The sequence below is a fragment of the Rattus norvegicus genome, chromosome 4 (assembly GCF_036323735.1).
Source record: "Rattus norvegicus strain BN/NHsdMcwi chromosome 4, GRCr8, whole genome shotgun sequence".
Taxonomy (NCBI): Eukaryota; Metazoa; Chordata; class Mammalia; order Rodentia; family Muridae; genus Rattus; species Rattus norvegicus.
This window is the reverse complement of record NC_086022.1, coordinates 89,302,516-89,330,085: the sequence shown is the minus strand read 5'-3', so window position 1 is coordinate 89,330,085 and position 27,570 is coordinate 89,302,516. Positions and strand designations below refer to the sequence as shown.

General features: G+C 41.9%; 1 protein-coding gene across 5 annotated transcripts in view; it reads right to left on the bottom strand.

Annotated features, from left to right (window-relative positions):
• Herc3 (HECT and RLD domain containing E3 ubiquitin protein ligase 3) overlaps positions 1–27,570 on the bottom strand; it is a 90,283-nt gene that overhangs the window by 42,571 nt on the left and 20,142 nt on the right. For 3 of the 5 annotated variants that reach the window (XM_006236585.5, XM_006236584.4, NM_001108631.1), the window contains 13 exon segments: positions 24,722–24,881; positions 23,830–23,906; positions 22,824–23,045; positions 21,846–21,937; positions 20,504–20,634; positions 19,230–19,390; positions 16,347–16,423; positions 13,151–13,275; positions 11,726–11,785; positions 8,506–8,617; positions 7,940–8,129; positions 5,812–5,975; positions 5,577–5,690 (listed from right to left, as the gene is read on the bottom strand). In XM_006236585.5, the coding sequence (XP_006236647.1) occupies positions 5,577–5,690; positions 5,812–5,975; positions 7,940–8,129; positions 8,506–8,617; positions 11,726–11,785; positions 13,151–13,275; positions 16,347–16,423; positions 19,230–19,390; positions 20,504–20,634; positions 21,846–21,937; positions 22,824–23,045; positions 23,830–23,906; positions 24,722–24,881 (1,685 nt within the window). 5 annotated transcript variants of the gene reach the window in all.

The following is a 27,570-nucleotide window of genomic DNA, read 5'->3' as shown; positions in this document are numbered from 1 at the left end:
AGAGACCTGAGCGCCGCTGAGCTGCTGTCACTTTAATGTCTCCTAGAATGTTCTGTGTTCTTAAAAATGATTTTCTGAACAGCATAAGAACACTCTGAAAGATCTCTTCTTACGTGTGTGTGGTGTGTGTAATCACACAATTTACACTTATCTGTTAATGACTTCAGGGGTGAATTATAAACACTTAACTGTGTGAGTACAGTGAGAAGAGAAAAAGAAATATTTGCCTGGTACATGCTGCGTTTACTAAGGAAAAAGCCACTGCTTCTGTAGCTTGCTCCATGAATATGATTTAACAGCAGAGAGAGAAAAGAAGCTGAGTCATTCCCAAAGGCCTGTGGGAGAATCAAGCCTGTGCCTGGTGGCGGAAGTTCTTCTCTAGAACGCTGGAACACTTGCTTCCAGGGGACACACTAGCTCACCACTCTGAGCCAGTGCAGCTCAGCCTTTGGCTGACTATATTTTCTTATTTAATTTGGTTTATGTATATTATATGAATAAGAACCTTTTGTGTTTATGCATATTTAAATGAAGTCATGTCACAGCAAAATTAATTAAAATCCATCCTATTGAAACTTTAGAACTATATTCCTTGAGGGGGTCTTAGAACATTCCTCTACACTGAGAAACACCAGAGACAATTCCAGTCCAGGGAACCAAGTCTGGACCATATAATGGAGGTCAATGCACACATAATGCAGGTCACTCTTATTTACTCTCATGCTAATATATCAAAATATTTGGAAATTAAGTATTGAATTGGTCACCTCTTATATAAGGATGTTTATCCTGGGCTATCCATATGCTAGAAATGGGTCTCACAAACTTAAGGTTCCATGGTACCAATGAACTTCAAGATCTCTGTCTGCAACAGAGTTGTATCTATGGCACGAATTCACTCTTCAAACCATATGAAAACAAAAGCCATAAATAAGTAAATAGTTCAGAGCTGAAGAATTGGAAACATCTTTTCTTAAACATGAAATCAACACGTCCTAGATGTACTGATCAGGAGGCTTTCCACATAGACACATAGCTACCTCCGCTCAGGCTCCGCCTCCTCTTCCCTCCAGGTGCCCAGGATTGACATCTAAAGGCAAACATTCCCCATCTGCTGCACCTCCCTGATGCACCAGCAAGATGTCAATGTTTCTCAAAGCTTTTGTCTCTGAAGGCCTTTGCAAACCATGAAATGGCTCCCTTGTAGTGCCCGGTACAGAGCCTACAAAGACATTCACTGTATGCCTTTTACTTTTCAAATGAAGACTACAGCACGTTATTAACAAGTAAGATAAACCACCATTGCCTCCCCCCTTTCTACCTCCTCTTCTTTTCCTTTCTTATTGTTTTCCAATGTAGTATTTTTCTTGATTAATCTCACTTTGTGCACCCTGATCACACCTACTTCCCAATATTCCCAGGTCTGCCTCCTCTCTACTGGTGTGACCTCCTTCCGCAAAAGAAGAAAAAAAATAATACAAAAACAAAGTCCATTTTATGCTGTCTATATACTTGGTGGAGTATTGTCAAACTAACAGTGGCCAGCACCTTAAAAGAAAACCAAGTCTTTCCCTAATCACACTCCTGCCAGGAACCATTATGGAGAACTACACTTCAGCATCCTTATCATGATTTTTAATAGTTCCCAGTTCACAGCAGCCTTCTCTCACACTGACATCACCACTCTGCCCCTATCTCCTTGTCAGTGCTTCTTCACCCCTCAATCTTCCCTACCTCTCCCTTGCATAACTGTTCATTGTAGTAGCCCTGGAAACTGCACTGGGTCACAGGGCATATTTTTTGCCCAGATTGATGTGCAATTACTTATTGCAATGAGTCATCAGTCTGGTCAAAGGTTTCTGGTTTCTGAAGCACCATAAATACTGGACCATTGCTGAGTCTTGGGTGCCCTGCTGTCGTCGCCCAGTTAGGGCAATGTTGCAGCTAGGCTCTGTGAGAGCTCTTGGCTGCCTCACACCTCCAAGCCTTTGATGTCGACCACCCCAGCTTCACCAGTCTTGCCCTTTGTATTTGTAGCCTGTAGGTACCACAGCACTGCACTATCTGCCTTCCGACAGGGAAAACAGCGTGGGCTGCAGTCACAGCAGTTCCATGCTGGGGGCCAGCTGGCAGACCTACTGCTGAGCTTGCAGGCTGCAGGCAGCACCATTCTCCAGTCACAGCAGCTCGACATTAGTGGATGGCTGGCCAGGAGGTCTAAGGCAGCCCTATTCAGTAATGACATGTTTCCAAGGGGGCTCCAGGCTACTTGCTGCACACCACCCCGTCCTCAGTGCCAGTAACCAGGCCACTGTTAGGCTTGTAGGCTGCGGGCAGCACTGATGCCCTGAGCCTTTTGTCTCCCAGCAGGACAAGCTGCACGAGATGTGGTCCTCGTGGCTCCATGTTGGGGGCTAGCCAGAGGGCCTAGGGTGAGCCCTATTCTGTATTGACTGACCTGTTTCTACAGGAGCTTCAGGCTGCCACACAAATCCCCTGTTATAGATGTCACCCCTGCTCCTGTCTCCTTGCTCATCAGGCACCATCTTTGGGCTCGCAGCTGGATGAGATGCAATGGATTGGTGGTGATCTGCTGCACACAGTTCTGCTCCACCATCTCTCTTTCCCATGCTGTGAGTCCATTGTACCAGCATTTTCACACAAGCCTTTATCTTTATCTTTGTTTGTCCATCAATAGATCCCATCCTCAGAGGAGATGCCACACGTGCTTTATAGCCTAGTGACCTCAGATCCTCTCCTAGGCCCTTAAGTTATGGAACCCGTCTTCATGATACAGACCATGTGTTCTTACTAAACACTTTTGATGTAGTCACACCTTAAACTTTATTGTGCACTTTGGATAGAGATAATCATTACAGGAAACTTTTTCCCAAAATTGAACTGTACTTAAATATGCCTAAAATAAACTGTCAGACTTCAGAAATTTGAACCAGCCTGGATAGATCTTGCTGAACGGAGTTTCTTTCTTGCCTCTCCATAATTCATTTCTCTGCAAGCCTCAGCATTTGCAGGGACCACCACCCATGCCCAGTTCTTTCAGGATGGACTGTCTGCTTTTTCCTATACACTGTGCTAGCACCAGGCTAAAATATTAATACAGCACACCAACTATTCTTTAGTTTTGTTTTGTTTTTCTTTTTTTTTTCGGAGCTGGGGACCAAACCCAGGGCCTAGCGCTGGCCTAGCAAGCGCTCTACCACTGAGCTAAATCCCCAACCCCTATCCTTTAGTTTTAAGTGGTTAAAATAAAACCTAGGTAAAATACCACTAGCATTTAAGGCAAAACTTCAAGATTTCAAGAAACTTAAATTTCAATTTCTAATTACACTGTACCTATAGAATAGAAAAATTTCTTCAGGAAGCATAAAATGTCACATACTAACTTCAGCTGGTTTTCTATCTTGTACTAATGGCTTTAACTAGCAAAGAGGAGATGAAAATTTTTCAAGATCTAGTAAGACATTTGTTTACCATATACTCACAGAAAGAAACTCGTAAAACTGTTCATTTAAGTACCTTTACTCAGAGACCATGATTATGATCATCAACATTCTCATATAATCAATTTCCTTCTTAAGGCCAGAAAGAAAAGAGAAAGACATTTTGTCAGAGCAAACTGAGCTAGAGAAAAACTGTTCAACTTGCTCTGTGTTCTACCTGAAGGCAAAGCAGTTACCTGAAAGACTTGTGTCTATCTCTAACATTTCATAATTTACAAAGTGACATTTCATAATTTCTAAAGTAAGACTAGAGCTCACTGACGCTCCCATGTTAAAATTCCAATATCAACTCTTTTGAAATATGATTTCTATCGAAAAGTATTTTGTTTTTCAAAATAACAAAACCTTAAAAGTTAAAAAGTGCCCCATAATTTTTAATTCTTCGTGAGAATAGTTTGTTCATTTATCATCTGACAAAAACAAAACTAACATGGCTATTTAGTTAAATATACTTCTTAGAGAACTATTTTCCCTAGAGACCACTGTAGAACTAAAAACCATTCAGAAAAAAATGCCACCCTAAAGTTGGTGATGAATCTGTGAGAGTAGCAAAGACTCATTTCCAATGTACCTACTGCACCGGCTGGATTAAACATCAGTACCAAATGATCGCTTGCTTTCTGATACTCAGATGTGCATAAATCCTAAATCCCTTGCATATATGGAAGCCAGTCTGCTTTGGCTGAGTAATTGCTGCCCCGCCCAGGGTGGTAGGCAGGAATCCACAGACCCTTGAGTTCTGTGTCAAACATCATCAGAGTTGGGTCAGGAATATATGACATCTGTATTTGAGCTATCCTCAATAAGAGGTGGCCACAGGGTCTGGAAAGTTGACATAGCAAGAGTGAAATAGGCTACCTATCAGAAAAGGAGTAGCCAATGATCCTAAATGTCAGGCTAAATCACTGGGGATGCGGCTCGCAGAGGCTCATCCAGAACATGCTTTTGCACCAACCAGCCACCTAGTGACTTCTGGAAGCCAGTTATGGATCTCCCAAGATCCAACAAATGCTGTAAGTTTTTATATTAATGTCTTGACTTCTAATTTGTGGCTCAAAATGTAAGCAAACAGTGCAAATATGTATCATTCTCACTATTTTCAAATGTAAATCAGCAATATTAAGAATATTTGCATCAACTAGAGACACAGCTCACTAGGTGGGCACTTGTCTAGATGAACAAAGTCTTCGGTATGATGCCCAGCAATACATCAAATGCAGGTGTAGAAGCACACACTAATAATCACAGGACTGGAGAGGAGTGAGGACAGGAGGATCAAAGTCATCTTTGGTCATGTGAGTTGGAAGGTACCCTAGGATACATGAGATCTCATCTCAAAAACAAAACAAGGGTTTACACAGATGACTCAGCAGTTAAAGAGTACAAGACTCAGGTTTGATTCTCGGCACCCATATACCAGTTCACGGCAGTCTGTAACTCCAGTTCCAAGAGCTTGAATGGCCATGCTTGGCTTCTGCAGGCACCAGACGTGTACAATGGTACACATTCAAATAAAACACTCAAATACATAAAATATTAAAATAAATAAATAAATGCATAAATCCATCCGTAGATGAACAAGGGCCCCTGAAACATTCACACTGTTGTACGACAGAATTCCAGAATCTTGGTGAACTGGAACCTAAAATGCATTAAAAACAACTCCAGTTTCCCAGTGCCTCCGGACCGCCTCTGCCCACCATTCCACTTTCTGTTTGTCAATATGACTGCTTTAGATACTTGGATTTACTTTTCTTCTTTTTTCTTTTCGTTAAAGGTAGAATTTGGGATCAAACCTAGAGCCCTGAGCATGCTAAGCACAAAGTCCTCCACTAAGCTACAACTCCAGCCCCAGAGACTTGATGAAACTTATGACACATAAGGCTACTTAAAATACTTGTAGGTTCCAAGAATTCCAAAGCGAATTGAGTGAAATAGAGAGGTGTGGCAGCAGCCCTTAAGTCAAAGGCAAGGTGTAAGGTTCAAGTGCACTGCACGCTTCAAACACAAACAAAAAGGCTAAAGCCTTAAAAAATGCTTTCCACGAATTCTTACCATTCCGGATTGATGCAAAAACCACATGAGGTAGTCTTCCTGAATGTCCACTAGACTAGAAATCTCAGGGATATAAAACTTATCGTACTCCACGTGCTTCACCTTAAGATTTACCTGATGAAGAGCAAAATAAGAACAACTAAAACCACAGAACTGGAAAATCTCCCAGAGAAAGCCACAGCAGAATACTTCATCCATCCTTTCACACCCTCCCTTCTCCATCCCCGAGGGTTACCTTGTACAATTTCTCCAGAAGCTTGAGGGTTGCGGTCATGTAATTGTTAAACAGTACAGGGATTAGGAATGTCTTCCTTCCCCTTAGGAGGTAAAGGACGGCACTTTTATAGAGGGTTACCAGCTTCATGAAGTATTTTGGGCATGCCTGAGACCACCAGTTATCTTAAGGAAGAAAGACAGACATGTCTTAGCACATAACCTTGGGCAGGTGTTCTTATGTCGTCTCCCTGCTAGCTATAACTCCTGTGTCTAGAAGATAAATATTAGTCTACAATACAGCTTCCCAAAAAACGATTTTTAAAAGGAACCATTAAAACATGTGTGGAGAAACAGCTAAATAAAGAGGCCTTAAGTTAACTCCCCCCCCCCCACCTCCTGCATTTCTTTCTTTCTTAAAAGTGTTTATGTTGTTGGAGTTTTCATCTGCCTTTTTCTCAGACTCATGCTGAAGGCTAATCTTAAAACATTGAGTTCCAAGGCTGTGTGGGGATCAGGCAGGAGGCTGACTGCACCAACTGCAGTGGTATTTGTGCAGCCTTGACCTTTTGGGACTGACTCAGCCACTACTGACATTCTGTACAAGGGACACTTCACACTTAGAGGATGTGGAAACCATTCCTTCCTGTTATGACGCATAGTTAGTTTAAGAAATTGGTACTATTCTCTCCAAGCAGTACCTTTCCATTCAAGCGGGAATCTATCAGTGTATCTTCATAAATGAACTCAGCCATACTGAAATCCGTAAGGTTTTCTTGTTTAAAATAGTTCATTAAAAATTGACGGATGCCGGAGAGATGGCTCACTGTCCAAGAGCACTGACTACTCTTCCTGAGGTCCCAGGTTTGATTCCTACCACATACACTCATGCTCACAACCATCTGAAACTCCAGTTCTCAGGGATCTTCTGGCCTTCATGGCACCAGACACGCAAATGGTACATCGACATACATGCAGGCAAAATATCTATACACATAAAAGAAACCTTAAAAAAAAAATCACAGTGGGAGAAACATCCACTAAAACGGACGACCTATTGAGAGCTGCTGGATTTATGTGACAGGCGTCTGCTGGGTTTACTCTACTCTGAGGTTTTCTCTTCAACTTGAACTGTCAGATGTTAGAAACAAACTGATTATAAAACTGAATGGTCCCGTTCTGTGTTGTGCGATTTGGCCTAGGAAAATTGTTAAAATTTAAAATGCCAAAAATTTTAAAGTCTGATAAAATGTCTTTAAAAACGGCCATCACTCTAATTTTACACCTATTGGAAATGCCTAAGAAAACATGCTCTGAACATGCCCTGATAATGGTAAGTATCAAGTGCTTAACGCATTACTGATGCGGTCATTATTACTCTTGTGTGAAGGGGGAAGCAATAGAAAAGCCAGAAGCAGGTCAATCTACTTGATGGAAAACCATCCTCCAGTGATACTCAGGCCACTGGAATCACAGAAGTTACCAAGTCGAAAGGAACACTGAGAAAAATTACCAAGGGAGGGGAAAAAAGTAAAAAGCAAGGGGACAGGTCTCTGTATTCGATTATTAAAAACAAAAAAACAAAAAAACAAAAAAACAAAAAAAACCTGTCGGGTGCTACTCCAGCCTCTAGAGACCCTTTCCAGCCCGCTGAGGAACAGAAGGTTCTTATCTCAGCAAAGTGTCCGGAGCCTGCAAAAATCAAGGTGGACTCAAGTGTCCTAAAAAAGAAAAAGAAAACAAACATTCCGTGAGTCCTCACTAGGTCCACCCCCCCTTGCATGGAGATCTCTGCATCACAAAAGCTGTTCATGTGGCTCTCACCCGCTGAAGTCAGTACTGGAGATGGATAGACAGAAGGATAACTAATATTTGAGGCATTACAACAGCAAGCAAATGTGGGGGTGGGGACAGTTTAAAGTTCAATAACCTCACTTTATGAATTTCTCAAAATTGGGACTAAGTTAAATAAGAGATCAATTCGCCTGGATTGCAAACAGGGTTAGCTGGACGTCAACAGCAAAGAAAGGAGTAAGTGGTGAAGCTATTAAATGGCAAAGGTAGATTGTTAGATCTCAGTCCACAAAAGCCAGCTGACAAAGCAAAACAACCAAGTCCAAAGCCAGTGGTATTAAATCTGATGAATTTACCTAATACTTTGCTAGGGTTGGTTTCCAGCCTCAGAATGGCCATCGCCAGGGGAATGGTCAGCGTTATGTAATACTTAGAATCCTGAAGCAGCGGAAACTCTGGTAGTATTAAATAGATTCTCATTGCCTCCACATCTGGAGGTGAACTTGACAACTGGGGAATGAGGCAACTTTCAAAGCTGTTTAGTATCTATAAAAAAAGAAGGAAAAGTAGTGATAAATTTAAACATATCTGAGACCTAAATAACTCATCTCCAAATTCATAAGTTATTTAATGAACTCGCAACCCTTGCTCGTTCAGAGTGCACTGAGCAAACAGACGGAGCCAGGTGCTAGTTCAGACTCCCAGCACATCCCGGAGAAGGAGGAGTCCCACCTACAGACCTCATACTTGAGAGAGGAAACTCCTCAGGAAGATATAAGCAAAAGACAGCCCAAGTCCCAACACTAATGTTTTACAAAGTTACAGCTTGCATAAGAGTGTATTCTTTCATCTCGCTGTTCCTTTTGTCTTAGGGGCAGAACTCTTCAAGGTAAACGGAATTTTATAAATGTAAACCACTTACCTGCTCTAGAATCATGGAGTGCTGAGAGTGCATTAACTTCTCAAATAAAACCCTAGTTGAGTTCAGGTCAATCCCAGGGATTTTGGGACTGGTTTTAAAATGTTCATCAATTCTAAATAAAACAAACAAAAATCCATAGGTAATAAAAACATAAGGCAAATACTGGTTTAAAAAAATACTATAAGTACTTAATTAATTAACCCAATCTAGACAGATCTTAATTTGACTTAGTAGATAAGATATTCGAGAACACTAGTTTGGGGAAGACCAACTGAGTAAGCCTTTAGCAATTCTATCTACCCCACTTTGGTTGTTTCATTTTTAATTTGTGAAAGGAAGCCCCTGTCAGCTTAGAAGTCTCTCTGTAGACCAGGCTGGCCTTGAACACAGAGATCTCCTGCTCTGCTTCCTAAGCAATGGGGACAATTCCACTGTTAAATATGACTTAATTTTTCTCAAACCTTTTCCCCCTCAAGTCCAAGTAGAAACCCTTCTATCTCAAGCTAGGCTTTCACAAAGCAGAAGGCAGGTCCCGTGCCCAACCCACTTCTATGGGTTTGTGCAGGTGTGAATGCTGTGGCTGGTTTTAATCACCCACACTCACTTCTCTTATGCGTAAGGGGCCCACTCATGAACAAACAGCACAGCGACCCCCTTATTTCAAGCCTTCCTCAAGAAGTATTCAAAATGAAAATCAGATTTTAAAAAAGTCAAGCTATTATCTCTCTTACTTAAACAAGATTCAATTACATTTACCCACCAGAGACTTTACAGCTAGTGCTCAAATGTTATTAGCAATAAAATCATTTTTCCAGCTCAACACAGTCTTAGCTTCCCAGAGACAAAGGATATCTCTAAGATTGCCACTCATGAATATATCATATCTATTAATTTGCAAAATAGCCATTTCAAACACAGGCTTTGTTCTGAGTAATATATACATTCAAGTGATTTAACAGTCTCTGACAATGTTACAATAGATGCAAACTAGACATTGAATACATAAGAATCAAAATGGCAAAACCCAGAACAGTTGCTTAGACTTCCTTGATAGGTATTTTTCTCCTGTTCCTACAATGATTTAACCGAGACATTAACTTTAATAACCTAAAGGTAACTTGAAGAAAGGTGGAAGGACTTTTTCCTATGGTGTTAGGAAACATCCAAATGGAAGAGGGTTCCCTTTCCCCACTCTCCTCAGCATTATCTCTTAATTTTTTTCCCTGAACTCAGCCATTCTGACTAGAAAGATGGTCTCTTAGTCCCTTTAATTTGCATTTCCCTAACAGCTAAGGATGTTGAATAATTTTAAAGATATTTCTTAGTCACACATTAGATGGGATAAATTTATGGGATTTAGTAGAATGGCTTACAGGTCGTAGTCTGACTAGTCCAACAATGGCTGTTTCCCATAAAATGACCAAGAATTCAGTAGTTGTTTTAGACCATGTGGCTAATATCTCACTGCTCTGTGGTTTAGGTTAAAATCCTGAAGTAGGTTTTAATACCAGCACAGGAATGCCTCAACAACCTGTTGGTTCAGATGACCCTGTCCTGAAGAGTCAGGGTAAACAGGCAAAAAGCAAAAGCTTCCATGCCCTTTTATGTGGCTGGTCCAGACTTGAAGTTGGTCTGCTGAGCTCACAAGATACACACTGGGGTGAGTACTCTCACCCTAAATATGGATGAACAGGTATCCTTATAACAGGACATGGAGTCCTTTGGGTTTATGCCCAGGTTATAGCAATAACTGAATCACATGGTAGATCTATAAATCACACAGAGAACTAAAGTCTAACTCATTGCTATACTTAAAATGCTCTTTGATTATATATATATATATATATATATATGTATATGTATATAAATTATACATAGTGCTCTTTTACATAGGGACATTTCCATACTAGTAAGTGTGGTGCATTGAGCTCACTGCTCCCCATCTATCCTGATCAGCTTCCCCCTTACCCACTCCTGTCAGTCCTCACTGCTATACTTGCACTTGGAATGTTTGGTTAAAGACATGTATAGAAGGCATGGACGTCAGCCTGTAGCATCACTGGGAGGTGGTGCACTTAGAAGGTGAGATACAGTGTTTGTACTTTTCGATACTGGACCTTCACCCTTCCCTACCTCTTCCCTGACAGCCAGCATAAGGTGAGTGGTTTCTACATGGAATCTCCTACAGTGATGGATGTCCTCACCACTGGTCCTAAAGAAATGTGATACCTGATCATGGACTGAAGAAGCTGAGGATGCACCTAAGGTATTGTCACGATAACAGAGGGCTAACATATTTGTCCTAATATTTCATTAACCTAGTCAGTAGTTAAGGACCACGAAATGATAGGACTTGGGATCCCTGATGATCCCAACTCCTGGCAAGGCCATTCTGCTGCATGAGGTCCTTGGGGGTGGGGGGGGTGGGGAGTGGGGCATCTGCAGAAGAAATAAGGCCAAAAGAGACATCCTATTTTCTCCCTCTAGTTTTAGTCAGAGCTGAGCCCGACTGAATCCACAGAGTCCCAGAAGGAAGCTTCCCTAAGACCTCTACATGACACTCCTCTTAAGAAATGAAAAATTACCTCAACAAACTAAAGAAACAAAGAACTACTGGAGAATATTGAATTTAAGAACAAATCATACAGAGCTGCTCATGGAGGGCACTGTTGCCTGTCTTTGGTGGCTCCATGAACAGCAGCTACACTCCCAGCCTTTCTGGAACTATTTATCGGGCCTCTGTGCCAGCTTTCTCAGAAGGATGGGCTCCTCACATTTTGTAAGTAATTTGGACTGACCATTTTCTTTGTATGTAACTAGAATGTATATATGTATTATATCATACCTATACTAATGATATAAAAGCAGACTAGAAAAAAATAAACCCACTTCAGCCTCGGCATTGGCTGGAGTCATGTTTTAAAAAGAACAAATCATACACACATGTGGGAGCAGCACTTTGGGACAGCCTGGATTTCTGGCTTTGGGTCAGCCATACTAGATCTCCCAAGGGACCATTTCTTTCTGTAAATCTGCCCAGTGAGGAGTGAGCAAACACCACTACCCTGGGACCCTCTAATTCATCATTACTGGATATTTCAATTTTTAGGCAAATGTCAGCTTTCCCCTGCAATTGAAACCAAGCACTATGGAGAAGTCTTTTATAGACTTGGTAAGTATTTATACTACACACGGCTTCTGAAACGTGTATGACACTTACTTTTTTTCCAGAAAGCTTCCATTCCAACAAGCTGCAGAAGACAGTATCTGAACAACACCACTATTCAAGACAGAAAAGGAGAAAAGGGTCTTTAAGAATTACAAATCGGAGCTTATATAACCATCAGTAACATCTTCCTAGCTAGCCCTTATTGGGTCATCAGTGTATACCTCATTAGAGGACAATGCTTTGCCTCTAAATGGACAAGAACAAGTAACCCACAGGTTACATATATATGCATGTGTAGGTATATATAAATGTGTGTGTATGTCAAAATCATAAAAGAAAAATTGCTTCCAACAAAAAGCTTGGACACTCTCTTACCACCATTCCAAGCAAACAGAAAATGTGAGCTGTTATTTCCCAAGTACAGAAGTTAATAAATACCCAATCATGTCTGCCTATTCTATTGACCATCTGAGAAAGAAACTAAAATGAGTGGAAATAAAGACTTATTCCTATTACCTAAATTCTGCAGAGTCTGAGGAAGGGTCTACTGTGAGGACCCAGGATTGCCACAAAAAGCAAGGGCTAAAACAAGTAAGTGATTGGAAGGAGGTCGTGGTAACTTCTGCCAGCTGAAGCATTTGGATCAAGTAAGATCATTAGTGATGACTCCTTCTAGCCTCAGTTGTTAAGTAAGAAAACTGAAACCCATTCTTCTAGTCACCTGCTGATCAGCAGCCTGGCATCTCTTATCCTCACTCCCTTTCTATCCTCAGCTCCTTAACAATGCTCAAAACATAGGGGATTCTGTAGGCTGCTTCAGGGTGGGGCCTGGGCATGTGCTGCAGCACAGCCTTGACCACAAAGCAAGACCCGCTGTGCACTTGTTAAGATAACCGTCTTTGTTACACAGATTGATTTATTTGTTTTCATAAGTGAGACGATAGGAAAAATATGAAAATGCGTTCAAAGTAAAAAAAAAATGTGCAAAGAAAACTATTTTTCAAACCCAACAAGTTTTACATTTTTAATATACCTTTTACCCAGAAGACTCTGAATTACCATTTCAACAAATCACATTGATTGGCAAAGCTGTAGAAGTTACTCAGATTAATTAAAATAATAAAGGCTATTAATATTCAAGATTCCTTGAAGCATCACTATGAAGAAAACCATTTCTATATGCAACATGATACAGAGAGCTCTGAGCAGAGATACGACCTCAGGCCTTCCTTCAAAGGATGTCACAGATCTTGCAATGATGCGTCAAGGTGAGGAGTGAGAACTGGAGGGCAAACCACTGTGTTAGGTGGGGGCTAATGAGATGCGATTCCAAATAAATATACAAAAATGATTCCGTAAATGCAAATCTCCATTCATATTCACAAGCTCGGGGTAGGTGCAGGGAGTATCAGTCACTAGGCTAGAGGACCCCAGCATGCTTTGGAAGAAACAAAATGAAGGCTGACAAACGCATACTTGACTGTATTTGCGTTGTTGTGTTCTGTGAGCTTTTGTCTCCAAACTGCTATGGTTTCGTCATTTATTAAGTTGGTATAATGTGCTTGGTTCACAGTTCTGAAGTCAACAGCAGGAGAAGAATTCTGGAGAAATAAATACAAGATTAAAGAGAAATGAGAGGCATGGATCTTCTCCCCTTCTTTCCAAATCCTCTCCTGTGGAGCAGAGACCCATCCCCACTCCTGCAGCGAGGATGGGGCTGTTCCTCAGGATCTTCCCTAAGCCACTGCACTGTTCTATCACACTCGGTGGCAGGTAGCTGTGGTACAAATGCTCAGCTCCCTCGCCTCAACTTCAGGACACCACACCATAAAGGGTGAGGTCTCTTTGCAAGTGACCTAAGCCCCGTCTCTCCCTCTATCAAGCCCTCTGTCCTTCACCCATGAGGAGGTGCTCTTCTAGAGTGTCTGTTTCAACTCCATCACAAGCTTCCCGGGTCTCCTTCTCCTTGCTCTGAGTCACCAGGCTATAGAGGTATTGGTTGCCATAACTGCTCCCTCAACTCTGATGAAATGTAATATAAAAAAAGGTTAAGTCAGACACGATGGTACATGCCTGTAATCTCAGCACTTTGGAAGTAAGGAGAGGGAGGAGAATCAAGAAGAGTTCAAGATCATCCCTTAGCTATGCAATGAACAGAGAATTCTCAAGACCAGCCAGGGCTACAGTAAAACCCTGTTTTAATACATTTAAGAAACACAGAATTTAGTAAGCAATTTCTGGAAATTCAGTGCCCTTTCCCCCTTCAAGTGCTTGTGTGTGCTGTGCATGCCTTTACGGGTGTATTTTCATGTGTGTGGGTACACACATGCGCATATACAAGAGGTTGACCTGTTCACTCTTCCGTGATCACTCTCCACCTTATTCATTGAAACAAGGTCTCTTAAGTGACCTTAGAGTTCACCAATGGCTCGTCTGGCTAGTGCCACAACCAACCGACTTTTACAAGGGTTCTGGGGATCTGAACTCTCATCCAAACACTTTGCAGGGCAAGCATTTTCACTACTGAACCATCTCCTCAGCTCAAGTATATACCTATAACTTAAGATGTCGTATAACATGCCTTCAGTATGTTTGAGTTTCATGTTCACACATGCAGTGCTTCAAGAGGTCATATGGTCCTACCTCCATGATGTACTGGAGTTGGTATTAGTTTTTGTGTAGACCTGGGTTCCATTTCCAACATACTTTGTGTATTTGCAAATATTTCAAAATCTAAAAGAATCTGAAACATTGTTTTTCTGGCTGTCACTTCACATTAAAGTAGTGATAAGGTAACTAGAGGTAATTAGGTAAGAATAAAATTTTCATTCTCTGTATCTAATAAGCATCTAGAGTGTGTGCATGTGAGTGCATATATACACACATATATATACACACAGTATTTTATACACATATAAGATATGCATATATGTAGTACATATAATATAGATATTGTATACATAAGCATATGTTGTAATAGCATGTAAATAAGTATGGCTTTATACTTGAAAAGACAGGGGTACCACGGCTGCAGGGACAGCACTTCAGAACCTGAGACAAAGGCCAGCCGTATGCTTCAGGTGAGCTTGGCTACCTTTTTCAAGGTGGGGGGGAGGGATGTTCCACTGTGAAGTTAAAACTTTAATGGGGAGACCTCTCACCAGTTGAAACTTTAACTTACCAGCTAACTAACACTATCATATACCTTACTGTTTTCCATGCCCAACACTACTGATATATTTAAAACTCAGCTGCCTAGACTATATTGTATATTTATTAAAGGAAGGAAATTTACGTTTTATGTTTAATTCTCAGAAAAAAATTAAAAATTGGATATTATTTAAGTCAGTTTCTCAGGTGGCTATGGTATAGAGCTTTAATCCCAACACTCAGGAGGCAGAGGCAGATAAATCTCTGCCTTAGAGGCCAGCCTGGTGAGTTCCAAGACAGCCAGGGCTACACAGAAAAACTGTCTCAAGAACAGCAACAAAAGACAGAATCTTAAGTCAGTTTCATTCAGAAATAAATTCCTACAAGCCAATTTTTGAAAACCAAATAAGTTACTGAAGAGACCCCATGTTTTCATCATTCATTTTATAGCCTCAGCTCCCTGTAGGATTTTTCTGTGAAGTTATAAAGCTGAACCCAAGGCAGCTATTCTACATCTCCCTTAAGACGGCTCATACACGGCTTCCTGCAGGCTCCTGACCTGAAGCTTGGCTGAGCAGCTGCAGAACGTCACAGAATGGTACTAAGGACACAGATGGTGGTGTCAGAGCAAAGGGGAGGCTTTCCCAGTGTCCCATAGTCTCCCGCTTTTCCAGTTACTGCCTTGAGTTTGCCCCCCTTCTCCCTGCAGAGCTTGTTAAATAGGGAGCATGAGAAGACAATGGAAGAGAACCACAGCTCAGCACTCGTCAGCTGGCTGCCCTTGACCATGAAGAGCAGAATGAATTAAATAAATGCCACTGATTCTTCTATCTACACACTTTGAGCCCTGAAAGGCCATATGCCACATCTCCTTTCCCTTTCGCCCCACCTCCACACCCTTTCTTTTCCTTTGAGACAGAGTCTCATGTAGCTCAGGCTGGCCCAAACTAGCCTCCTAGATAAGAACTGCTGTGTCTACCAAGTAAGAGCTAGGGTTACAAGTGTGCCCTGCCATACCCATCCATACCCATGTATGAGACTCGTCCTTTGTGCCTTAACAGGAACAAGAGAAGGGAAATCTTGGTCTGGTATCATGACTAGGTGATAAATAATAAAAAAAATCTGAACTTTTTTGAACCTCTCTTATATATTTATTATATACTCGGTCACACCAACAATGAAACCCACTAACTTATCAAACGCCTAGAATTCGTTGGTACTTAACAGTGAAGAAACAGAAAAATGGTAACACAAACGCTCTAGGCCCCCTTAAATTTCTTTTACAACAAATATGAATATAAGGGATTAATTCTACACTATAAATCAGAACTTTACCATGTTAAGAACAAGATAATTATTAGCAAGTCAAAGGAGTTTAGTTGAGCTAACGTTGTTCAGTTTGATTCTTTTAATAAGAAAAAATCATCAGTAGAAACAAAGAGCCGCAAAGCTTTTGTGTATCTATTAAAGAAAACGCTGATTACCATCATTCTACTTTAAATGTGATAAAGGAAACTCTTACCTCATATGTGGAGCAAAGTACAAATGTCTGGTCCCCTCCGGAGAAGATCTGCTTAACCACGCGGTACTTAAAGCGATCTGTCAAAAAGCATTTCAAACAGTATGTCTGTCAATAGTCGCTCCCTCATCCGCTCCTGATGTTCCAAAATATGCTCCAGAAGCTTATCTGCTTTAATTGTATGAGGAGGGAGGCCCTCCTTGTTCACTGCCCAGGACTGTTTCTAGTTCAGTTAAAAATAAACACATGCAATGGTGCCCAAACCCTCCCAGCCTGCCTCCCTGGCAGCCAGCTAACCCTGACCCTGTTTCTATTTCTCATGCTAACTCTGTCATGCCACCAGCCAGAAACCTAAAATGGACACTGCTATAAATAGTAACATATGCATAGCCATTGCACAACTGCAGGCGCCCCTCTCTGTCTCCCTTCAGGATGATGCTAGCAATACAAGGACCTCTTTTCCAAGTCCCAGGTTGATATCCCATCACGGGGATATTCTTAAGACCACCTAATAGCTATTTTTAAAAAATTTAAAAAATTTTTTAAATTAAAAAATAATTTTAAAAATTAATTATATCATTTCCCCTTTCTCTTTATTCCCTTATCACCTACCATATACCCTCTTCCTCTCTGCCTTTTGAAATTATGGCCCTTTTTACTTGGTACTATTACACACACACACACACACACACACACACACACACACACACACACAAATACACAAATATACAAATATACAAAAACCTTCCTGTTCTGTTTAGTGTTACCTGTATATATGTATGCACTTCTGTGTATGTGTGTATGTGTGTGTGTATGTGTGTGTGTATGTGCAAGTCTGTGTGTGTATGTCTGTGTATGTCTGTGTGTGTATGTCTGTGTGTGTGTATGCCTGTGTATGTGTGTGTATGTGCATATGTGTATGTGTGTATGTGTGTATATGTCTGTGTGTGTTTGTATGTCTGTGTGTGTCTGTGTGTATTTGTGTGTGTTTATGTGTATGTCTGTATGTGTGTGTATGTGTGTGTGTGTCTGTGTGTGTATATGTATGTGTATGTGTGTGTATGTGTGTATGTGCATATGTGTATGTGTGTGTATATGTGTGTATATGTCTGTCTGTATGTATGTGTGTGTACATCTGTGTGCGTATGTCTGTATGTCTGTGTGTGTGTGTGTGTGTGTGTGTGTGTGTGTGTACAGATAAACATGAATGATTACTTCTTCTAACACCCCTAATCTCTTGTGCTGTTTCATCTTCCCATACCTCTCCCCTCCTCTCACACAGAGCATACTCTCTTTAAATGGTTTGCCTCCTTGGACATAAATTTACACTTCCAGGTAAAGCCCTGCTCCCTCACAGTCCTCCTCTAGCTGTAAGACTCCTCGGTGCCTTTCCCTGCAGTCTCATATCACCACAAAGGGCCATGAGTACATAGCGTATGACATGAAATTTGGAAATGTTCTTATTTCTACCATACTTTGTCAAAGCTTACAGACATAAGCTTACAACTACCTAAGTCAAGCCAGACTGTGATTTCATTATTAAAAAGTATGGTTTCAAATAAAACTTGAGTTTCTTGACTTGCTTATTGTCTGGGAGGAAGAAGGGATTGAGACAAGCCCAGGCTGACCTAGGACTTGCAATCCTACTGTGTGTCTGTATTACAGGCGTGCACCATTAAACCCAGGAGCACACTTGCTAAGCGTATATATTCTGAGTACAGGAGAATGCCTGGAGAAAGACACCAAGCTACTCTTTGCTTTGGAGAATACTAATGTGCAGCCATGCTTTTTTTTTTTTTTTTTTTGGTTCTTTTTTTCGGAGCTGGGGACCGAACCCAAGGCCTTGCACTTCCTAGGCAAGCACACTACCACTGAGCTAAATCCCCAACCCCCAGCCATGCTTATTTTATATTTTAAGCTAACTACATCTCAGACATATCTGTCCTTTAAGTATTTGCTGAGTGACAGGTTTGAAGCAGCTCTGCGATGTATGATAGGTTTACAAAGATTAGACTATTCATTCCCTGGCCTTGTGGGTCACTGGACCCTTCAATGGTTCCTCCTCCTAGTGTGCCTAATTGACTGACTCTCTTTAATTTGCTTTTCACAAAACAAAGTAAGGGAACAAATAATTGTTATTTTAAATCATTATTAAGCCCTAAATTTGTTTAAAATTCAAAATTAAATTTATTAAATTATCCTTCTATTTAGTAACTCTGCAGCTCCATCTGTACCTCTGGATTTATGATTTCAGCATGAGGAAGCTGGTCAATACACATAACTGTCTTCCTTTAATCTCCAGTGAAATAAACAGTCGGCTTGCTCGATCTTCTCAAGAGAATCTTTCTTTTAAGAGGTCTCACCCCATTATCACCAGACACCATGCAAAAAGGGCACAGATTTTTGAATGAGGGAGATCTGAGTTCAAATCCTGCCTCTAGAATTTTTTTGATCTTCAGCAAGTTACCTCACCTCCTGGGAGAACAGTCCTTTGCTCCTGACAAGGGGGTGATGGCCAGTAGCTTTACGCTTGCTTTTTAGCAAACAAATTACCATTGCTATGGTAACAGAATTTGTTAAGCAATCAATTACGACTTGAAGATTAATTTTCACCACTTAACCACTGTAAGATATACACTACCTAGCACCTTGATGCCAACATCTTTGATTGTTCTTTAGGCTCTCGGTTGCAGACTTTCATGCAGGGTGAGTACTCAAATGATTTGATAATAGGTATCCAAAGACAGAAAGAGAGAGGGGGAGGGGAGGAAGGGAAACCCAACTCTTGTCTATTCCCTCTAAAGTAGTTAAAGACAAGTAGCAAATACATATTAAAATAATAGTTATGATTACTTAAAATATAATTCCAATGAAAATCATTCTTACCAGCTCGAGCTGAAAGCTGACCGCTGTGCGCAGCCCAGTGGCCCTTCACAGGAGATGGGCACTTGACATTACATGTATGTCCGGTTCCCAGCTGACCTTTAGCTCCACAACCAAATGCATAGATGAGTCCAGAAGAAGGCACAAGGGCTAGAGTGTGCTGTCTGTAGGAATAATAAACTCACTTTCACATAAAATCACAGAAATTCCTAGGTGTTCCCGTGTAGGGTAGCCTTGTCAGACTCTTAACTTCTAACATCTCATCAGGCATGGCTAACATGTGGCTGAAACCCATGACAGCTTTGAAAGTGATCCAACACTAAAGCATAAACTGGCTTAAAACGAGACGTTTATAATTTGATTTTGTGTGTGTGTGTGTGTGTGTGTGTGTGTGTGTGTGTGTGTGTGTGTGTGTTATAGAATTGCTAGAATGGAGGTTGTGCATGTATATGTGCATAGGTACATGCATACCTGCACAAGTGGGTAGACCAGAAATAATTTTTCTCTTATATTTAAAGATAGTCTCTCACTGAACCTTTTTAAAGGCAAAGTCTCTTGGTGAATTAGACTGACTTGACAGTGAGCCTGTCTCAGCCTGCCTCCGTGCTGACATTACAGATGGCTTTTCATGTGCTTCGTGGGGGTCCTAATTTGTGTCCTTGTGCTTGCAGGGCAGACTTGTAACTCACTGAACCCAACCATAGATGACAACCTTGTATTGCTGTGACAAAGGTCACACATGTGCCTACTGATAATGATATGTGGGAAGGGATTAACAACCTGTCATATCCTCCCTTTGGGATGAAAGAAAAGCAGAAGAGACCCAAGCAAGGACCTGTCTGTTACCTTCCTTCATTTCTTTCCTTCATTCTACTACTTGTCCTCTATTCTGTAAGAGGTCCAATGTCCACCCATCCGTCTGTTTACCGAAGTCCCTTCCTTCCCATACCTACTGCAGTCTGACTTCCCTAACCCAGGTGATCATGGAGCTGAGATTTCCTAAAGCAAAGCAGTGCACTGTGGCACATGCCTGGAGTCCTCCCTTCACTCAGGAGGTAAAAGGAGAAAGCCTCTGCTACATACCAAGTTTAAGGCCAGAACAGGGCACACTGACCTATACTATCTCAAAGAGGTGAGGAGAAAAGAAAAGAAAACAAACAACAAAAATATCTCTTTAAACGACCATGGCTCAGTGAGTCCACAGGCTTTCCCACTGCCAGATCCACTCTGCATCTCCCTACCATCACTACCATGAGAAGGCTTTTGGGGATGCTCACCTGCCACAGGCAATCTGAGTTACTTCACTGCCCATCAGTTCCAGGACTCTTCTCGGATTAACTTCATCATTCACAGAGTCGTGTCCAAGCTGTCCACAGGAGCCAGCACCAAAGGTAAACACGCCCCCACTCTAGCAAGGAACAAGGATTGGGTGACTTGGTAACTGAGTTTGAGGGCTGCCCTCTAAAACTTATTCATAAAATTCCATCTCATCAGTCTGTTCAAGGTATTATATTCACCCGATGGCTGTCAGCATTTCCTGAGAACATTTATTCCGTGGGAAAGAATAAAGGAAGGTAAGATGACAGCATTAGGGAGCAGGTCCACACTGCTTAAAGGACTGGTTGCCATTGGAGATTTGAAGAGCATGTAAGAGTGAGGTGATGTGGGGCTAGAGGGTTAGCTCAGCAGTTTAGGGAGAGCAATTGGTGCTCTTTTAGAGGGCCTGAGTTCTATTCCCAGAACTCACCATCCAAAGTTCACAACTACAGGTAACTGTAGTTCCAGGTGATCCAGCCTCCTCTGCCCTCCGCAGGCAACAGGCATGCACTTGCCTCAAATACATAACATGGGCGGTCACTTTTTTTAAGTGGAGTAATGTGCAAGGAGGCAAAAAATTTTAAAGGAAAAAAAACAGGTAAAATGAATACGATTCATCAGGTTCACTCGCATGTAGGAAACTGAGGCTCTACCAGCTCCGTAGGAAAGATTTTAAATTTGTACTTGAATAAATGCTGCATCAATATAAGATAACAACATGAAAAGGCCTTTCCAAGCTAGGCCTGCTGGCCCATGCTGGCAATTCCGGTACTTGGGAGGTAGAGGCAGGAGGGGCAGGCGTTGAAAGTCATACTAATGCATGCTGGGTGACAGGATAAAGAGGTTACGTAAGACCCTGTCTCACAACCACCACCAAAGTGAAGGAATGAAGGAAAGAAAGACAGACTTCTATTCTTTCTAGCATGTTAATGTTTTTAGAATTTTAAAATAGCAATTAAATTACTATCTGTTTTATATATTCAAATGAATTATTTTAAACGAACAAAGGATGGGAACTGTTTTTGCACAGGGGTACACACCACACTTTAAGTTACTTCCATGGAACTATTTTAAAATGTTACCTAGAGGAGATAGAAGGTTATCCAAGAGGAAAGCATATGCATATTTTTACAAAGCAGTCTTCTTTCTACTCCTCCCAAAACAATCAGAACAAAGCTAAAGAGAAAATATAATTCCAAGAATAGTGACTTACCACCATAGCTTCTCTGCGACATTTGAAATCGTCCATCTCACTGCCCGCCCCAACCCCAGTCCACATCCCAACCCCGTTAATCTCCTCACCTTTGTGAGAACTGCTGTGTGCTCCTCTCCACAACTAATATAGACGACTTTCTGTGTTCGTAAAAGCTTCACGTGGCATGGAGACTCTCGATCTAAAAGAAATTAAGCCATCAGCATGTCACGTGACCACCACTGGCCTTCTGCATGAGATATATACAACAATCGGCATGAACTTCCTATCCCCTAGTCTCCTGACTCACATTCACTTCACCTCTCTGCCTCCAACTCAACTTGAAAAGTCCAGCAAAATCTGAGTGTAATTTATCGAAACCTTAACTCGTAATCTCTCTAACTCCGTCCACTGCAACTCACGCCATCTTTCCTTGCCCCGTGCACACAGCCTGACCCTTCCGGCATCCCCTTTGTTTCCGACTGCACAGCCTTATCTTCATTCACCATCAAGCACTACAAAAACTTGACTCCTGTTTCCACCTCCCAGCAGATCCCTGCCCCTGGATCCACAATAGTGACTTAAACTAGACCACACCTCTCTTCAAAACCCTTAAGTTTCTTCTCCCCTCATTAGGAAAGGAAGTGAAAGTCCTCACATAACCTGGGGTCCTTAGTAGCAGAGCCCACATGGCCTCCCTTCCTTCTACTCTGCTTCCCCACCACTCTTCTTCCTGTTCATTCTTGTTCCTTTGACTAGAACATCCCTCACCAAGTCATCTACATGCCCCACTTCCTAGCCCCACCATAGGACTCAATGTGAATGTGTTCTTATCAGAGAGCTCCTTCCTGACGGACTTGTGATAAACACAAAGCTTATTCCAAAGCCATGTGACACATTATTTATTGTTTGTTAGTCCCATCCGCCCACTAGAACGTGGTCACAATGAAGTCACAGATGTCCTGACTCATTCACTGCTGCTCCCTCAACACCTAGCATCAGGCTATCTCACAGTAGGTCCACAAGAAGCATTTGCTCAACAAACAAACGTGGTTTTGAACTGAAGAGTGTACACAGACTTTACATACCTTTTTCATCACTGAGCCCTAGCTGCCCTGCATTATTCATTCCCCAGCCAAAAACGGCTCCTGAGAGAGACAGGGCAAAGCTATGAGCCCCTCCTGCAGCCACCTGAGCCAGTGGGATCCCTTCCAAAGATCTCACCCTCTGTGGGCTGGTTTGGGAGGGGAACTCCTTCCCCAGGCCCAGCTGTCCATGGCTGTTCTTTCCCCATGTGAAGAACTGGCCATCTGAAAGAACAACAGGGCAAGGGATGTTACAAACCAAATGATATAGATGACAGGTACAGACTCCATACGCAAAGATACTTCAAGCTGTTACACCATTCATTAGCTACCCTATAGACACCAAACTCGCCCAAATGAAAGGAGACACTGTGCTTTAAGATTTCCAAAGCCTAAATTAAATTAGCATTTCACAACAGAGAAGTAAACCCAATCCTCAGTGGCCTTCAAAGACTATCAACACTTATCTAAAGTGTTGAGGTTAAGTAAATCTACAGGGTTAAGTAAATTCAAGTACAAACAGGCTGGTGACCAGGCTCTTATCTAAGCAAGGTGACCTTATTTCTGACCACATTAAACCAGGAGACTTGGGACAGTTTCAGGAGCTGCAGCTGCAACCCCAGACTGCTAGAACAGAAGCCTGAACGGTATGCCCGTGCACTGCCTTACACTTCCCTAACTCCCGATTTTACGTTGATCTGGAATCCCCAAAGCAGAATGGAGCTTGAGAACAGATGGTAGCTTTTAAAAATAAAGTCCCACAAGTATTTTATATTCTCCAGCGGCCCCCTCCCCGACCCGCAGGGCACAGTCCTGGCCTTTGTTTCTGCTTTCCATAAGAGCTCAAAGAGCAATGATGCATCGTCCGCATCTCCAGGAAAGGATGAACTGCAGATGTTGAGTGACAAACGTCGCTGTTGTTAAAGCTTTCAAGTTAGATAACACAGGACTTCAGAAGAGAAATGCTTTCAGAATTAACATAGCATTAGCATATATTTATATAAATTACCAGCTGCCAGAGCCAAGCAGTGCCAGTTGCCACAGGAAACTTGTAATATGGTCTGCTGGTTCAGCTTCTGTATTAACCTGAAACAGAAAGGGGTCTTCTTAAATTTGCACTTGCACAGAAACACAATTATCACAATCATTCTCGAGTAAGCAGATTGATAAAAAGTATTATCTTGGCTAAAAGACCTTCAAAAGAATCAAGCATGTAATCTTGTCTGTTAAAAATTGGACTACAGCTTTCTTTAGGCTGCCTTAGGAGTTTACTGTTTAAACCAAACAAAAATTCTCCCACCCTTGGACCCATTTCTAAAATCCTACTATCTGCCACCCCCAATTCAGAAAGGAATTATTGGAGCATATGAAATCTTTGGGATCTCCGAATGATGGACTGTTTTCATAAATGCTAAGGGCAGATTATGGCTGACAGTGCTCAGGAACCTAAACTTGGGAAGTACAGATCGGAGGACCAGAAATATAAGGTCAGTCTCTACTACATAGTGAGTTTAAGGCCAACCTGGGCTAAATGAGACCCTGTCTCGGGGGGGGGGGGGGGGTGGAGGGAAAAAAAGGAAAGGAAAGGAAAGAAAAAAAGAAAAGAAATTTAAAACCTCCTGAACATCAATCAGTTCAGGGTAAATAAGTATAAAATAAAAAGGGCACCCTTTTTAGTCAACACATTTACCAGTTGCTAGGAGCTCATCCTGTAACTAGTCCACTAGAACAATTTCAGTTCTGGACCAGCTCACACGTTTACAACTTGAGGCAGACATTTCTAACAATAATCATTTTCTGTGTAAGGCAATGTGTCGTTACCAGGCGTATCAACAGCAGAAAGGAGATAACGACATGAAGGAGACAGTCCAAATCGAGAAGCCGTTGGGTAACATTCTCACCTGGGCACCGCCACAGAATCCTCAGTGGTCATGAGGCCCAGTTGGCCATCACTCCCTGCACCCCAAGAGAACAGCTGGCCCCGGTCACTGAGAGCCAGACTGTGTGACTCGCCACACGCCACGTGGATGATGTGCTGATCAGCCAGTGCTCCAATTTGCTCTGAAAGAGATCAACATACAGGAAGGAAATATATGGCGGGAAGAAAACAGTTGCCCCCCACCCCCCGTGCATTAGCCACGTTCACTGCCTGCCCAAGTACCTAACCAGGGGGCGGGGGCAGCATTTATTTCACCACACAGCTAAAAGGGCATGGTGCACTGTGGCACAAGGAGCACAGTGTGAATCCTCACGGTTGACACTTGGAAAGACAGTCTGGAATGCGGGCATTCCACCGGCTTTCTCCCTTACCTTTCTATTAAGTCTAGGACCCCAGCATACCGTATGCACGGTATCACCCACACTTAGGGCGTTAAACCTTAGAAACATCCAGAAACTGAGCCTACATCCAGTTGTAACAATGGAAGTGAACGACGGCAATCACCATCCCAGGCAATTTTATTTCATAACGAGAACCACGAAACCTGTAGGTTCACAGAGATATAAAACTTTGGGGATCCATCAGCACATGTCTGACATTTCATACCTGCAGACTAGACTTTGGTCATATTTATTCTCCTTGCATGTATCTAACATGCCTCCTCCTACATCCCCTTCCTGACCGCTGATGTCCTCCTTCCATTTGGCTTTTTTTTTTTTTTAACTGAGATTCCACATCTGAGAGAAAACACAAGCTACTTGTCTAAGTTCAGCATATGTCACTTAACTTGAGACTCTCCAGTCGCCTTTGCTTCTGCGTGGCTACCCCAACGTACGTACATGTGTGGAACAAAAGAAGCAACGCCGAAAGCTCTATAGCATCTGAATCAAATAACGCCGTTAACAAAATCAGTGACACAGAAAACAGACATGTAGACTAGGAGACTCAGAAAGAACCACACTATTATAGCCATTGAGTTTCCGATAAACGTGCTGAAAGCATGCAGTGGAGGACAGAGCTTTTTTAACAAGGGGTCAAAGACTGAAACTATGGACCTACCTTATGTCCTATTTTTAAAAAAAAAAAATCAGCTACATCTAGATGCAGTGACACATTCCTATAGTCCCAGCCCTTAGGAAGTAGAGGCAGACAGATCAGGAGTTCAGGTTATTTTCTGCTGTGTAGTGAGTTCAAGAGCCAGCCGCGGCTATATGTGACCCTGACTTATATAAAAAAGAAAAACTAAAATGTGATTCACAGATCTTCATGTAAGATCCACAATTGTGATTCTACTGCCAGTTTATATAGGGCAGGCGATGCTTTATGATGTGAGCATGGGCAGTGACCTTCAGGTTAGGCCTGAAGTTCTTCAGGAAACAAGAATTGGCACGTAGGATTGCACCTACGTAAAGGGCTTCTGTTGGACAAAGTAAACCATTAGCAGCCAAGGCTCGCCCACAGAACCATGTGTTCACCTGACAGAGGATTAGTCACCAACACACGTAACGCATTTTAAAACTTAAATGCCAGAAGGATAAATAATGCAGTTAATAGATGGGTAAATGAATAAATAATGTAGTTAATAAGTGGGTGAATGAATTAAGTCTTTTATCAAAGAAGTTGTTCAAGTGGACAATGAATAGAAACGTGTTGTCTTTAGTCACTTCTGCATTGAGACCACCCCAACCTGGTCAGAACGGCTGGCACTGAGAGAACAATGAACATGCCCGAGAGGCTGGCAAGGACATGTAGCTACTGTTAGTAGGAAAGTAAGTTAGTACAGCAACTGAGGAAGTTTCTCAAAAAACTAAAAACAATGATGTCCGCACTATCCAGCTGTACCGCTTTGGATGTACATCTGAAAGAGACAACGGTAGCATGCAATAGAGATGACCTGCATGGCTAAATTAATCAAATACTATTCACAATGGCCAGGTCATGGAACCATTAGCCAATAAAAACACAGTGCGTGCGCCCATGCACACAAACACACATGCACACACACTGTGTGATCACAACTGAAGAAATGATAATACATGTTTTCTGAGATGCTTTCTCTTTACCTCAGTCTATGACGCCCATCACTAACTGTTTTCTGCAGTGTGTTGAGGTCATCTTTTCCCTATCTTCTGCTCTCCAGATTTTTCTATTCTTGAAATTTTTGTTACATTTAATATGTGTGTATTTTACACAATTTTGTAAATATTATCAATATAGGTTCTGGCTATACTAGGTAGAACACATGCCTATCGTAGCATATACATCCTCAGATATTCCCTGAACTTAGGCAGACAAATGTGTACATATCTAAGCAGAGAGAACTGTGCAGGTTTACTATGCAGACATGTTGAACCAGAGTCCCAAATGTGAAAAGGAATGAGGCATAGTCTTAAAAGCAACGGGAGTGCATGAAATTCTACCAGGAACAATGACACCCCTTTCTCCCATCCACAAAATATTAATAGTTTTAAATACCTTTCTTGGCTGAGGTCCAAAACACACTGATGTTTGTACCCAGCCAGGAAATATGAGGATTTTACTCTGGGAAAATCACCCAGCTCTCTGCCACCTTGTCATCAGGTGTACTGCCTTGAAAGCTAGTAGCCACAATACATCTCCATGTTGAATTTCTTCCTTCATTTCACCACAAGTACATGGGCAGCTGCAGCACCTAATAACTGCACAGTGCCTAGGGCCAACCAGAAAGGCTGAAACTCAAGCTGATTCCCAGGGAACAGATAGATCTGCACATCAGAAAAGCTGACACTTTTGCCATTGCCTACCTGCAAGCCAAGGCTTTTAGGTAGGAGG